The following is a 15,753-nucleotide window of genomic DNA, read 5'->3' on the forward strand; positions in this document are numbered from 1 at the left end:
CTTGGGAGGTTGAGGCGGGAGAATCACTTGAATCTGGGAGGTGGAGGTTGAAGTGAGCTGAGGTCATTGTGCAACTGTACTCTAGCCTGGGCAACAGAGCAAGAAAGACTGTCTCAAAAAAAAAAAAAAGAAAGGTTTCTTGCAAAAGAGAGCAGAGAATCAAGTGGTATCTGGCAGAGGAAGCAGGTCAAGAGGTTTTGCTTTTCTTTAAGATCCAGTAGAGGGGGAAATTAATGTCACAGAGGAGGAGGGGCGAGGGGCCAGAGTAATACCTGGTGTGTGCTAGGGCTCAGGAAAGGGCCTGGCTTCAGCCAGGAGCACGAGTGTTCATCACTAACAACGAAGAAGACAGAGCAGGCGGGTGCAGATGCTGGTGAGGGGGCAGAGGTGGTGAAAGGAGTCTGAAAATTCTATTCAGTTGGCTTCCACTTTCTCAGCGATAGAAGAAGTATCCACTGAGAGTGAGGGAGATTTGACACACCCAGAGAAGGCATTATGAAGATGGAGAAGGAAAAGATTTGGAGATGCTGGCCTGGAGGACGGCAGTGATGGAGCCACACGCCGAGGAATGCCAGCAGCTACTAGAAGCTGGGAGAGGTGGGAGAGGCGAGGAGAGAAGGCCCCCTGGCACCTTCATTTCAGGGCAGTGATACTGAGTTTTAATTTCTGGTCCCCAGAACTGTGAGAGAATACATTTCTGTTTTAAGCCACTAAGTTTGTGCTAATTGTTACAACAGCCACATGAAACTAATATGGAACTAGAGGAGAATCAACTGACTTATCAGAAGACCCACTGCCCTGTTCACTACCATGCACCTAGCACCCAGCCAATACCTGGCATATGGTAGTGCCCAATAAATATTTGTGGGAAGAATGAATAGGCAAGAAGCTGGGCCTGAGCAAACCAATACATCACCCCTCTCCCCAGTCTGCAGTCTAGCCTTCTCTGCCTCCAGCCCAGAGGGCATGAGAAGCATCCTCCAGCACCAAAGTTTACATGTTTCAGCTAGTGTTGCCCAAAGAGCTACTAAGAGAGGGTGTTGGCTTCTATTCCCTGGAAAATGGAGACTGAGAGGTTCAGCTTGGTCAAGTACCCATCATATTTAATCAACAAAGAAGTGAAATCACATTGTGCCAAAGACCGTAACCCTATGGATGGGGGAAGAGGGCAGTTTCCATGAAAAGGAATGTCAGGCAGATAACCCAACAGATGCCCTCCTCACCACACTCCTACATTAGCTTTAGTCCTCCAGCTGCTTCGAGGTGCATGTGATCGTCCCATTCACAGACAGGGCAGCTCAAGACTAAGGCAGGTCATTTGCTCAAAGGCACATAAAGGTCGGTGGCAGGGCTAAAATCCAGGCCTGCCCAGCATCAAGAGGTAGTGCCTCAAAATGCTGTGCTAGCCTGCCTTCGTCCTCTGGCTCCATGCAGGAAGGAGACACCCCCGGGCCACCAGTGGGCTCCTCCTCACTTTAGATCTGGTTAGGACCAAGGTCATGCTCTGTAAGAGGTGGATGTTCTGGGAAAAACACTAACAATTCAAAATGTTCTCAGCAAAACTTCAGGACTATTGGAGTAAAAGGAAATAAAAGACATGTGTTTCTCTTCTTTATTAATGAGTCAAGATACAGAAAGACAATAAAAAGTTACATAAAAGGCTCAAACATCATTGAGATCTTCAGGCATCACTCTTGTTTCACGACAATGGCCACCTGTTAAGACTATGAAACAGAAGCTGGGCGCTCACAGGCGCTCAACAATTCAAGTATCTTTCATTCCAAGTAAACCCAACATGGAATTTCAAACACGATGGGCTGCCAATGTGGGGAACCTGTCTGTGGCTCCAAATTTGCTGTAACATATCTGAGGGGCCTTTGAGTTAGAGTTGCCACATTAGTGGCTCATGTCTCCCGGCAAGTGAGACAGGCCCCATGAGGCCAGCCAGGCACTCTCCACAGCCAGCGCCATGAGAAGGAGGTGGGCAAAGTCCTAAGAGAAACCATCTGGATGTCCCCTGTGTGGCAAAGTGGCCATAGCCTCCAGCTGTGAGAGTGGGGAGGATGGCTAGAGTTATCTCTGGAGAAAAAAGCAGCCCTCTAAAGAGGGTGTCAAACAGTGGGGAAATCTGAGAGCACACAATGGCAAAGGCCTGGGGTGAGGGCATTTCAGGAAGGCTGTGCGCCAGGGGATGTGACGGGAGCACTATTCTCTGGAGGACCAATGGGAACACGAGAATGTCAAACATCCCCAAGTCCCAGTAGGCTCCTCAGCCACGTCTCCCAGTCTGACCCCACTAGGTGACGATGGAGAAGATCAAGGAGGGATGCCATGGAGCACACTCTACTCTTTACTTTGGCTATCTGGAGGCTACCTCGGTCATGAGGGCCCACTTCTACAAATCGGGCATTATTTACTCATCTCACTTATGGGAAACATGAGGTCATGGGAGATGAAGCTTACCAGAGGCCCAACAGCAGAGGCTACAGAAGGCCAACACTTAGCTAGTCCATCTCAGGCATTGTGGAGTTCAACGGTGGGCCAAGTGCAGGACAGATGAGCAGATGCATGGTCCCTCTGTCCCAACTGTGTGGTTGGAATCCCTGTGTCTTCTCACCCTTATGGCCAAGGTCTTTGCTCTGTGTCAGCTGATCTGCTTCCAGTGAGACAACCCCACTCAGTGCTGTCGAGGAGCTGAAGCTCCCTGGTGAGCATGGGGTGCGCTCGTGGTGGTTGGTGCCCAGAAGAAGTTTTCTGGCCATGGACACTGCCCTGTGTGCAGGGCTTCTTCTCCTACTCCGCTATGCTCTCGATTCCAAGCATCTCCATCCTTACTTCTTCCTGCCTTCCCCGCCTTTCCTCCTCCTCACCTCCAGTTCGCAGCTGCCATCAAACTGCACACGTACCTGCTGCAGATGCCACTTAGGGAAGCATAAGGATTGGGAAGAGTTTTGTCCTTTTAGTGTTAAAATACCTCTTAACATTATAGGATCTAAGGAAACTCTGAAGTGCCTCATCTGGAATGTTCTCTCTTATCCCTCCTTTTAGGAACAGAAGAAGGGGCAATTTGGACAAGTAAGTTTGATTTCCAATGAACAAAAGTCTCAACTGTCTCCTTTTGCAGCAGAATCCCTCTCCAGCTGGGCCCCTCAGTGCTGCTGACCTTACCGAGGCAGGAACACAGCACATTTTCAGAATCCAGGTGTCTTGCCATCCAGCTGGATGCTCACTTTCCTTGGGTTTCTTCCTCCAGAGTGGCAGGCCACCCGCTGAGGATATTCTAGTTTGCATAGTGACCTGATTTGTAACATCTGGAAAATAAGGTCACCAGCTGCACTGCCTTATCTTCTGACCTTTGTGTGGGTGCACCGTTGTTCCTGCTGTCTCTCCGCTCCCACCCCAGCTGGAAAACCTCCAGTCTTTGGCTCACACCAGCAGTACCTAAGCAGGAGGTGAGCATCATGAGAGAGCTGGGGAGACGCCCCCTTGCAGAAGGTGTATGAGAGCCTCGCATCAGCTCAGTTCTCCTTACTTCTTAGATCACATTATAGTCAAGATTCAACAAGTCAATACAAATTGCCAAAAAGGCACGCTAGCACTACTTTTACAAGTACCGGGAGGAGCCTGCTCATTGACTGGGCTTACAGAGGTGGCTGTCAGTTAACTCCAAGGGAAGATGACTTCAGGTCTTGGTGTTGTTTTAGTGATAACAGTATTGAATCGTTTTTGGTTAAGATCCAGTGTGAACTGGAGTTTTCTGGATGGTGCCCACATTAGGTGACTTGGACATGCCAGCATCTTCATATCAGAGAGGCACCAAGCAGCACAGGCGACGTGAGAAAGCAAGAGACAGATCTGAGAAACCCAGAGCCTTCTCAGACACCTGCGGAGGGCAGAGAACTTAACCCACACTGTCTGAAAAACAAATGAACACGTTTGCAAAGCCAATCAGCTTACTTTAGTTGATACATTCCCAGGATAATGAAAACCCCTTTTAGAATTGACATGCTCATGATGGCCACTCCCCTCAGCAAAATACAATCTGTTTTCTAATATTTGCATCCCCAACCATAGGAAGACCTTCTGGGTAAATCTCTCTCTTCTCTTGGTTCTAGGCCACAAGTAGGGGTCTCTTTCCCTCCCTAGTTTGACCCATGGCCTGAGGCCTCCAGCTCCAGTTCCCATTAACGTCTGTCCTCTCAGTCACTCTACTTTCAGAATGAGTTGAGTTTTGGCACTGATGGAAAAACTCAGTTAAAAAAACAACAATATTCCAGATATATTACCAGAGAGGTCTGCCGGACACTTGAAACTTCACCAGGCAGTGCGCCCAGACCCCTTTAATAAAATAACAATCACTAAAATAATTTAAAAATCTATAAAAGACATCCAAGCTCAGACACTGTGGATGGGGGGCAAGGGGAAGAAGCTTGTTCATGGCTTATTTTATGCTTTGTATGTGGATAAACACTTCCACATCAAACCAACACTATGTAGTTAAAATAAACAACACACCCACCGAGAGACAGGGAGGAACCGGGTTGAATCAACACATGGAGGGGCCAGGGCACTTGGATGCTGCTTCTGCTTATGGGTGGCTTCTTTGTCTCTTGTGAGAGATGGGAAAGCCCGTGCCCTCTGGGCAAAGCCAGACCCTGTCTGCTCCCTGCCCACCCTCCCTTTCTCCCTTCCTGTGCCAAGTCCTCAGGCCAAGGGTTGTGGTTAGAAATGGTTTCAGTGCAGTTAGGCGGGGAGGGGTCCCAAGGGCTGGCCAGGCCACAGTCACTGTGCCCACTCAGGCCTGTCACAAGATCACACATTGCAGTTTGTGGGTGCCTGTAGCCCGGTCTCCCCGCCATTTGGTTTTCTTCTTCTTCTTCTGGCTTTTTTCTGGAATCTGTTGCCTTTGGAAACGATGAAGGATAGAAAGACAAAGTCAGAATGGGCTCTGCTTCCCCTCTGTCCCTCTCCTCCCTTAGCCCCAGATGTGAGGGGGAGGAGGCCTGTTCTGGCTGGGTCAGTGGGTGAGGGGGATGGGGATGCCATACCTCTCCCAGCAGCTGTCCTGGCTGCTGGAGGAGGGCCTGGCGGGATTGCTTCTCTCGAGGCAATAAAACTGGGCAGACAGCGGAGGGGATAACCTAAATTGCCCCATTGATGGGAATGACTGACATTACATTATGGCTGTATTTACATAAATCATAAGTTATGTCATGTTTTGTTTTATACAGTGCTGGCCTCTATTTCTGTGTTTCATAGTTTAAAATAAAATGATGGGTCAAATGAGCGTAAAAGCCATCTCCATGTTTTCTCTTAACTTCCTATGTCTAAAACCGGACCTGGGCACCACAGGTTCATAACCAAGACATCACCATAGGATACCTGACAGCAGCACGTCCTAACTGGAGGCAAAATGCCCAAGAGAAAATAATTTCTTTCTTTCTTTTGTAAAGATGGCATTTCTCTATGTTGCCTAGGCTGGTCTTGAACTCCTAGCCTCACCTCCACCTCCACCTTCGCCTCTGAGTGCTGGGATTACAGGTATGAGCCACCATGCCTGGATGAGAAAACCACTTTGAAAGTGCAAAACTGCCAGCAAAAACATCAAGTGAAGACTGTAATATTTCCTCATTATGCTGGGGAATAATGAGAAACCGAGCTTTCTGAGCATATGAGGGGGACGTATGTGTAAAGTGGGGACAGACAGGTGGCAAATAGGGAAGGACACTGTTAATCCTTCCTGGGGGCTGACCTCATGGCTAACCAGCAGCCTTGGAGGCGCCAGCAAACAGGCTACAAACTCTACACGCAAGGTCTGAGACCCACTGGTTAGGCAGCTGTGCATGTTGAAGATTGGGGAAATGGGATAGATGGGTGACAGCAAATGTAGCCAGGAGGCTGTTTTAGTCATGAGTGCATGAGGCAAATCAGATCTGGACCCTGACCATGAAGAGGAATATATAAGAAACTTTCATTAGGATTGCTGACAATACTTGGAGACTGACAGTTGGTGTGGTCTGGAAAGGAGATGCGTGTGCAATGCCTCTGAAACCTGAACCTTGAAATCAGAATATTGGTTGTTCAGGGGAAATATCAAAGGGCGCTCTGATAGCAGCGCAGGGAAGAGGAGAGAGACCTAGTTTGGACAGTATTGAAAGGTTTGGCGTGAGGAGAACACTGAAGCCAGTTGCCTTCCAGGGAGCCTGAGTCACTGCCTCAGACAGGAAGGCATTTCCATTGAGCACATGCAGCAGACTTCACCCGCAAACCTGTTAGCAGTTGCAGGGAGGGCAGAGGTGGGTGGAAAAAGCAAAAGAAAGAAATGGAAGGAGGTACAAGAAATCCAAAAGTAGGCCTGGAATTCCACAGCCTCAAGGCCTCAGAGCAGGAGCTGCTTCCTCAAGCTCCCAGGTGCCTCCAGGAGCCAAAGGACTCTGTGGAGGCTTCTAGGGAGGGGCAGTGCTTACCTAATTACTCTAACGAGGTCATGGAAGGCTTTGTCGACATTGAGAGGTGGGTCCTTGGCACTGGTTTCTATGTACGGAATCTGGAAGGCAAAGCTCAACTTGGTCAAAGTGGCACAGAGATCTTCAAAGCCCTGTTCTACCCTTAAAAACACCCAGAGGTTCTGAAGAACCCACGTGCTTTCAAAGCCCCCACGGACACCACCACCCCCAACAGTCTCAAGCATCCTTTGAGGCCTCTCACTCTTTAAGGTTGGAAAGTGTTACTAATGGCTTTTCCAATTCCCTCTTGTTCTCTAGGCACAGAAATATTTAATAGCTCCCTAAAAATAGAATAAAATGATCTTTTTATATACTTGAAGATAAGACTGTTTCATTTATCCAACTAAAATACTTTCTGATTCTATCCATTTTTCTTTCTGAAGTCTGTTTCTCTACCTTGGGGTGACTTCTGCCCCTCTTTTGGGGCCCCTCCAGAGTGAACACTGGTGGAAAAGGCTGAGGAGAGGCTGGGCCATGCAGGACTCTGGGTCCGGGTGACCGGGCCTAGCTCTTGTTTGGTCTGTATCTGGGAGCTCAGCCATGTTTACACAAGAGTTTTGTCTGCACGTTCAATGCTGAGAGGTCATCACCCAGCCGAAAGGGAGCAGACAGGGGGAGATGCGACCCTCATAGAGCAGGTTTCCAGGGCCAGATCTATACCAAGCCTGTGCTGGCAGAGGGAGGAGAACAAAAGCTCTATGAGGTCAGGACACAGTCAGTCCTGAGTGCTCACCTTCTCCTACAGCAGGGACTGCACCAAGGCAGGAAGTGCTCATTCCCCCAAAGGTGGGGAGCAGGGTGGGGAACACATGGGCCTCCCTTGATGAGACAGATGGAAGTAGCTGAGTGCGATTAGACTGAAGAACTTTATTTTTTGTAAGTTTTTTCTGATTACAAAATTAATGCCTTTCATTGGAATACACCGGAAAAAGAAAAGCACCATGAAGAAAATAAAAATAATCAACACTTGAAATACATGGTGGAGGGCAGCAGAGTAAGTTGGTGTTTTAGAGGAGTAGATTGTAAATCACTGCCCAGAACACACACCAGTCAGTATCTTCCCATCCATCATCATCGCGTGAGGTCAGATGTGCACACTTCTGTCACAGCCAACAGACACACAAAGGGCAGAGCTTACACCTTTGAAGTATTCATCCGACAAATATTTGAGGCTCTGATAACACTAAATGGAAACTGCTCTTCACTGGGGGCTGTGTGGCTTTCCAGGTCTCACCATCCCCGACCTCATTTAGTGCTCATGTTAACCCTCTGAGGTAAGCAAGTATCTCCATTCTACAGCACAGGATACTGAGCTCAGAGTAACACACGTGCCCAATTGGGGTCAACAGCAGGTGGGAGAGAATCAGGGTTTGGACCAGGCACACTTGCCACTTTCTCCTGGCCCTGGTAGGGGGTACTGAGGTCTGCTTTGGAGCCTCTTCCAGGCTAGACACCAAGTCCAGGCATGGCAGGTGCCCCTGATAAGTAGAGTCCTGTGGAGCCCCTGTGAGTCAGGACAGAGTGCTTCCCTGCGCACACCCAGAGGGGAGGCAGGTAGGCACTAGAGCCCGAGCTGCAACCTGCCTGGAGCCCCTGCACATCCTGTACTCCTGCCGGCTCAGTAATGGCCCAGGCACCAGTGCCACCTGTTGTCCCACCCCATCGCTCAGAAGTCCTTGAGCTGAGCTGCATGATCCTCCCAGGTCCCAGACACCTTCTACTTTCTCTCTGGGAGACCTGCCTGTACCATGGAAGAAACACTGATGTGCATTACCTGGACTCCTAGAATTGCAGGATTGCAATAGCAACAAGACTTAAAACTCAGGGGAGCCCTTTGATAAATGGTAGTTCCATTTCCAAAGACCAGGACTCCAGGGGTGACCAGGCAACAGCTTTACATATCTCCTGACCCCCTCTACACACACATATACACCTACATTGTGTTTGGTCGCCATTTCTTTTCCTTGCTCCCTGGTGATTTTCCTTAAGTGCATCAAATCAACCTTGTTGGCCACGAGGATCATCGGGAATGACTCCCTGGGAAATAAAGGAATAGCAGCTCTGTGAGGTTTCCACCACCCCTCACACCTGGTTAAGGTGGTGCAGCCACATCTCAGGCATAGCACAGCACACAGCACCTCCCAAATCAGCCTGGACTGCAGTCCCTTCCCTCTTCCTTTCCAGAGAGAGGTTAGGGCTTGGGGAAAAGGGCCTGGGGGCTGCTGGCTGTCTTGGCTTGAAGCCTCAGGTCCATTGCAAGGCCAGTGGTGAGACCTCGAGGGGCTCTGCTGGCCAGGGGCTGGCTCCCCAGACCTGGTTCCCATCTCTTGGGTCATTCAGATGTACCAACCACACAACCAGCAGCACAATTAGGATGGATCCCAGCAGGGGAAGGGCAGCATCAAGAGTCATGACCTCCGTCAAGATTCTTATTGACATGGGCCAAATGCTGTCCAAAATGGAATGAAACCACAATCTCACACATTCTTCAGCAGCATTGGGTATTTCCATTTAAAAAAATTATAATTTGACAGGTAAAAAATGGTACTTTCTACTTTCCTTATTTCTTTGATTAGCAAGAAAGTTGAATTTTTTCCCACATTTGAGCCATTTTTGTTTTCTGTTTTGCAATTCATGTATTCAGAGTGAAACCCACATTAATCTGTGGGAGCTTTATGTGTATATCTGTGTGTCCCTTTACCTGGTAAACTTATTAACACTTTGCCTCTGGAATACATGTTAGCTAAATTTTTTCTCTCTTTCCTGGAATTTGCTCAAAGCTTGTTCTTTTCCTGTTAGTTTGTGCTTTTATTTTCATTACATAGCCTCTTTAAGACTCAACATGACCAAATGAATATAAACCAGATTTCAAATTATTTAATTACTCCACAATGCTTAAAAAATCCATGCCTTTAATTAGGGGCTTATCAATCTCACAGTTAAATGGAATTTGACCAATTACAACGTTTAATGGAGAGAAAATTCACTTTTTCTTTGAACATAATACAATTAAGTTAAATTGGAGCTGAAAAACAAAGATGCTACTGACCTCGATGGAGGGGACAGTTACGACAGATAGGAGGGAGGTGACCCCTGTAGCCTTGGAAGCTGTTTGACCTCATAGAAAGAACTAGGGTAGGTATTAGAGGAACTAACACAGAGACCAGTGGGGAGGAGAGAATTCAGCACTGCCCCTCTGACCCTCCACTTTCCCATGAAAATCAGAGAGAGAGAGAGCACGCCCTAGGAGGCAGGTGCAGGGAGGCCTTCCCGGTACTCTCACCTGTCTTTGACGCGCAGGATGAGCTGGTGGAAGCGGTCCACGTGCTCGAAGCTGGCCTTGTCGGTGACAGAGTAGACGATGAGGAAGCCATCCCCTGTGCGCATGTACTGCTCCCGCATGGCACTGAATTCCTCCTGCCCAGCTGTGTCCAGAACTGGGGTGGAATGAGGCTACTCACAGGCTGTCCTCACCCACCCTGCCGCCCCCACAGCCTGCAGACTCCCACACTGCTGCTGCTGTTGTCCTTACCGTGGCCCAGTCTGAGCTGTCCCATGAGAGGCTACAAGCTCTCTCTGTGGGGCTACTCGAAGGGTCCCAGCTGAAGCCCCCCCATTAAAGGCTGCTTCAGGGTGAAGCTCTAACTCACCCACCAAACTCTTTTCCTCCAATTTCACCCCATATGCCTATTGGGCCTAAATTCTCTGATCTCCAGACACACCTCATGAAGTCTGAATTCTGCTAGGCAATCCCTCTGGGCAGACCTAGGCTTGGATCCCTGCTGCAGGCCCTACAAACTGTGACTCTCTGGGAGGCTGCCTGACTCTCTGAGCCTACCTTTCCTCCTCTATAAGTGAAAACAGTGCCTCTACCTTGCACCCCCCAATGGAGGAGAGCTTATTTGTGGACGTGCCTGGGGGGAAGCCCTGAAGAGGCCATCTGGGCAGGAAGGGACTCTCAGTGCCCAAGGGGACAGATGCCAAGGAGGCCCTGGGGAGGAGTGGTCCCTCACAGCCAGGACACCCCCTCCTAGGCTGAGGCTGGAAGCTCTTCCTCCTAACCCATCCACCACCACCACCACCACCCCACCCCCCCACCGCCACCACCCCCTGACTACTCCCGCCCAGGTACTCTGGCCCCCGCCCCCACCTTCCTCCAGCCTCCTTCCTGCTGAGGAAAGTGCTCATCCCTTTGCTCACAGCTCAGTGGGCAGGGTAGGGGGCTCCTTTTAGCAGTGCAGGCCTGACCCCTTCCGGCCCTCAGGGGGCATGAGGTTTGGACTGGCAGCATCCTCTCAGCACCTGCTCATGGCTTAGCCTCCCCTGCATTCTCCCAGTTCCCCCTACTGTCTGACCAGATCAACTTTCCCCTCTCCCTCGAGGCAGGGGACTGGGTGGTTACAAATTTTGGAGCCAGTGCACTGAGCAGAGTCTGGCTCCTCATGCCTGGGTGTGATCCCAGGCAAGCTACCCTCTTGGTGCCACCATTTCCTAAAATGGGGATGGTCAAGGTCATTTTCAGTTAATATATGTAATGCTCTCAATGCAGTGCCTGGCACAAAAGCCCTATGGGAGGGTTTGCTGTGAGCTTGCCATCCTCACCTGGGGTCTTCTCTCCCACTCTGGCTACCCTTGCAGCCCAGAGGCCTTTCTCCAACTCCCCCTTCCTTCCCTTCTCCCCTGGCCTTGGTGAGGGGACACTGACTCGGCTGTTGCTGGAGCCCCGGGACCTACCCCAGCCCTGTGCCAATCCTTCCGGGCACACTTGTCGCCGCCTATGTAGTTGTCCCCAGCAGGACTGTTAGCTCCCAGAGGTAATAATAGGTCTGTGCCAGCCACCTGTCTACTCAAGGCCTATCCAAGAAGTACCCCTGAATAGTACTTGAATGAAAAATAAATGTGAAGTCTATCCAATTTTGATCATTCATTTAAGAAATTTCTGAGTGCCCGCTAGGTGCCAGGAAGCATTCTAGGCCCTACGGACACAAGGCGAATGAGACCAAATCCTTGCTTTTGTGGGACTCACCATCTAGTAGCGAGATAGAGCAACACATGAATGGCTAACATTATTTTAGTGGAGATACATACACAGTGTGAAGAACGATACAGTCGACTAGAGGGGCACGGGCAGAAGTGGGTGTCATTTTGAATAGGGAAGGAGGACCACTATCAGGAGGTGACATTTGAGCAGTGACTAAATGAGGGGTGGGAGGGAGCCACATGGCCTAGTGGAAGAGCACTCCAGGCAGAGGGAACACAACAAATTCGAAGGCTCAAAGGCGGAGGTGTGCTAGGGCAAGAAGGGGAGTGAAGGGCGCGTGAAGGAAGGAGAGGAGGTGGGGGTGGATGGTGGGGCCTGCTCACTTGGTTCTAAGCAAGACAGGGGTCACTGGAGAGTTTGGATGAAAGAATGGCATACTCTGGCTGGGTGCGGGGGCTCATGCCTGTAATCCCAGCACTTTGGGAGGTCAAGGCGGGTGGATCACCTGAGGTCAGGAGTTTGAGACCAGCCTGGCGAACATGGTGAAACCCTGTAAAAATATAAAAATTAGCCAGCCATGGTGGAAAGCATTTGTAATCCCAGCTACTCACAAGGCTGACACAGGAGAATCACTTGAACCTGGGAGGCGGAGGTTGCAGTGAGCTGAGATACCGTCACTGCACTCCAGCCTGGGCAATAAGAGTGAAATTCAATCTCAGAAAAAAAAAATGGCATACTCTGGAGGACATCTTGAAAAGTTCATTCTAGCTGCTGGGGAAAAGCAGATCAAGAGTGGAAGCAGGGACCTAGTTAGGAGGCCAGTGCAAGAATCCAGGCGACACACACTGGTAGAGCCAGGGAGGGAGTGGCTGCTGGGGGAGGTGACCAGACCAAGCCCACTTTCTAAGACAGAGTCAACAGGAGCAGAGCTTTCTGGTGGAAAGTGTGGGGATAGAGAGGTAAGAGAAAGAGGCACTGAGGATGATGCCTGTTCCTGGCCTGAGCGTCTAGGAAAAGAGTGAGGCCAGATGCTGAGGTGGGGAAGTCTGGGTGAGAAACAGGGTTGGGGAGACTCAGTTTTTGACAAAGGCACCATTAGACACCATGTTTTACTTCCAATAGGTGATTGGGGACTTAAGTCAGACATAGAGAAGAGAAGACAGGTCAAGAGATATAGATGTGAGAGTTGCCCATTTATAGATGGCAAGGAAGGCCTCAGGGCAAGCTATCTGTGGATGCCCAGGAATCCACACCTCCTTAGGCAGGCACATTTACATGGTACCCAAGAAAGTAGCCTGTCCCCACAGCCCATCATTACTGCACATCCCATGGAGTCATTCAGCACTTCAGAGGGGCCACTGATGGACACGAGGACCTGAAAGGTGCCCAGGGCATAAAAGCAGCTCGTGGCTACTTCTGCTAATTCCCTGGGCCTCAATCTCATGTAAGAAATGAGGGGCAGGACTCTGGGACCAGCAGGTCCTTACAGCTCTGACATCCTACAACTATTTCATCCGGATGTGAAATGAAGGGTCAGAAGACATGACCTACAACCAAGGACTGGGCAGTTTCCCCAGTATTTCCCAGAAGAAAACCACACCTTCGACTAGAAGGACTGCAGCTTTTTTTCTTAAAAAAAAAAAAAAAAAAAAAATTCCACTCAGAACTGCAATTAATAAAACTGGTGGAAACAGCATGCATTTGACTGAAGGGTGGACAGAAAGGCCCGAATTGAAAAGCAGAAGATGGCCAGGGGCAGTGGCTCCTGCCTGTAATCCCAGCACTTTGGGAGGCTGAGGCAGGCAGATCACCTGAGGTCAGGAGTTCAAGACCAGTCTGGCCAACATGGTGAAACCCCGTCTCTACTAAAAATACAAAAAATTAGCTGGTCGTGGTGGCAGGCACCTGTAATCCCAACTCGTTGGGAGGCTGAGGCTGGAGAATCACTTGAACCCAGGAGGCAAAGGTTGTAGTGAGCTGAGATCGTGCCATTGCACTCCAGCCTGGGCAACAAGAGTGAAACTCCATCTCAAAAAAGAAAGAAAGAAAAGAAAAGAAAAGCAGAAAATATAAAGGCAATATCATAATTCATATAGTTACAGATTTTGAAGGTATGTATTATCCAAACAAAAACTAGAGCTCTAGGATATTTTAGAATATGATCATTCAAAAATTTTAAAAACTCAATAGGGAGCTAAAAATCAAAATGGGCCCTATGGAAAGGAAAAACAGTAATCTCAGACACTGAAGGTCTTAGAAATTATATGACCCATGCTTTCTGAAAGAATTCTTACAAAATAAAAAACAAATCCATGAAAGATAAAGATGAGTGATATTACAAACAGTGGTAAGTGAAGAAAACAGCAAAACATAAGAGTTAAGTGTAAGGCCAGTGCAGCAGTTCACACCTGAAATCACAGCACTTTGGAAGGCTGAGGTAGGAAGACAGTTTGAGGCCGGGAGTTTGAGACCAGCCTGGACAACACAGTGAGACCCCATCGCTACAAATTTTTTTAAAAACAGGTAAGTTTAAATGTTGTTGCATAATTTGAAGAGAATAGATGGTAATGTAGAACTAAAATCTATGATGATCCATGTGTGAGGGTAGGAGCTGGGAAAAAGTAAGTACTAAAATTCTTGCCTCATTTGTCAAGAGGCTAATGATCCTGATTACATCCAAATGTTGATAGAAAAATATGAGTACGCATACACATACATAAATAGCATAACCACTGAAAGAACAGAAGTAAAACCCCAAGCTTCCTAAGCAACAGAAGAAAGAAAAACAGGACAAAATAAGTGGAACCAATCCAATAAAAAAGCAAAAATAAACTTAACAGAAATAAGCAAATATAATAAAAAGGCATGAAATAGATGGCAGAAATAAATCTACGATTCATCACAATAAATGCAAATGGATTAAATTCACCTATTAAAAGCAGATACTAAATACAAAATCCATTTGCCTACCTTCTTACAAAGACTCATATAAAGCAAAATGACACAGAAAGGATAAAAAATGGAAAGATAAAAAGAATATGCCAGCCACATGGTAATCAAAAGAAAAGAAGTGCATCTACGAAACAGACTACAAGGCCAAATCATGAAACAGACAAAGACAGAGTATTTATAATCGGAAAGGTACAAGCATCAAGAAGCGCTGCAGTCATGAATCAAAAGCATCTAAGAATGTTGCTTAAATATGCATGTGGGCAAAAAACTGATTTTTAGAAACAGCAGGAATTCACAAATTCCATAATCATTATCAGAGACTTGAAGAGGCCTCCCTTAAATATAGAACAAGTGGTCTTCAAAAGCAATCTCCTATCATTAAATAATAAAATTTAAATACTCGGCTGGGGAGGTGGCTTATTCCTGTAATCCCAGCACTTTGGGAGGATAAAGCGGGAAGACTGCTTGAGCCCAGGAGTTTGAGGTTTCAATGAGCTACAATCTTGCCACTGCACTCCAGCCTGTGGGGCAGAATGAGAACCTGTCTCTAAAAACAAAACAAAACAAAAAGTAAGTTTATTCTGAGAGACAGAGAGAACAAACTTTACACTCAAATAGTGAACGAGCATTTTTAAACACACATGAAATTTGGCCATATATTAGGCCATAAATAAAAATTTCAACAAATTCCAAAAGGGAGAAATCCTACAGGCTAAGTTTTGTCCTTTATCCGAAATGCTTGGGACCAGAAGTGTTTTGGATTTTGGATTTTTAAAAGATTCTGGAATATTTGCATATACATAATGAGATCTCTTGGGGATGGGACCCAAGTCTAAATACAAGATTCATTTCTATTCATACACATAGACTGAAACTAATTTTATGCAATATTTCCAATAATGTGCATAAAACGAAGTTCATGTTAAGTACTTATATGTGGACTATTTCACTGTGGCGTGACAGAAGCACTCAAAAAGTTTCATATTTTAAATCATTTAACATTTCAGATTTTTGGACTATAGATGCTCAACCTGTACTGTAACAGGGTTAGAAATGAGCAGAAACAAGAGTATAAGAGAATCTATTCACCTGGAAATTTAAAAAGCCATACTCCTCCATAACTCTCTCGTTAAAAAGCAGAAATCACAAACAGTTTAGAATTGAAGGACAACAAACAGTAATGAAACCTCTGATTTGAGGCCAAAGTGGTACTTACAGGAAAATTATAGCTTTAAATGCATTTCAGAAAACAAAACTGAAAATTAATTAAACACTTAAGGGGCTAGAAAAGGAAAAATAAAAAAAGAGAAAAAG

The 15,753-nt window shown here is 47.5% G+C and overlaps 1 protein-coding gene across 5 annotated transcripts in view; it reads right to left on the reverse strand.

Annotated features, from left to right (window-relative positions):
* Positions 1-1,598: 1,598 nt before the first annotated feature.
* MRAS (muscle RAS oncogene homolog) overlaps positions 1,599-15,753 on the reverse strand; it is a 57,221-nt gene continuing 43,066 nt past the window's right edge. For all 5 annotated transcript variants that reach the window (XM_017965805.4, XM_035277935.3, XM_035277936.3 and 2 more), the window contains 4 exons: positions 9,790-9,943; positions 8,444-8,543; positions 6,468-6,547; positions 1,599-4,904 (listed from right to left, as the gene is read on the reverse strand). In XM_017965805.4, coding sequence (XP_017821294.1) covers positions 4,805-4,904; positions 6,468-6,547; positions 8,444-8,543; positions 9,790-9,943 — 434 coding nt within the window. In that variant the 3' untranslated portion in view covers positions 1,599-4,804. The remainder of the gene's footprint in view (positions 4,905-6,467; positions 6,548-8,443; positions 8,544-9,789; positions 9,944-15,753) is intronic.

The sequence above is a fragment of the Callithrix jacchus genome, chromosome 17 (genome assembly GCF_049354715.1).
Source record: "Callithrix jacchus isolate 240 chromosome 17, calJac240_pri, whole genome shotgun sequence".
NCBI classification, from domain to species: domain Eukaryota; kingdom Metazoa; phylum Chordata; class Mammalia; order Primates; family Cebidae; genus Callithrix; species Callithrix jacchus.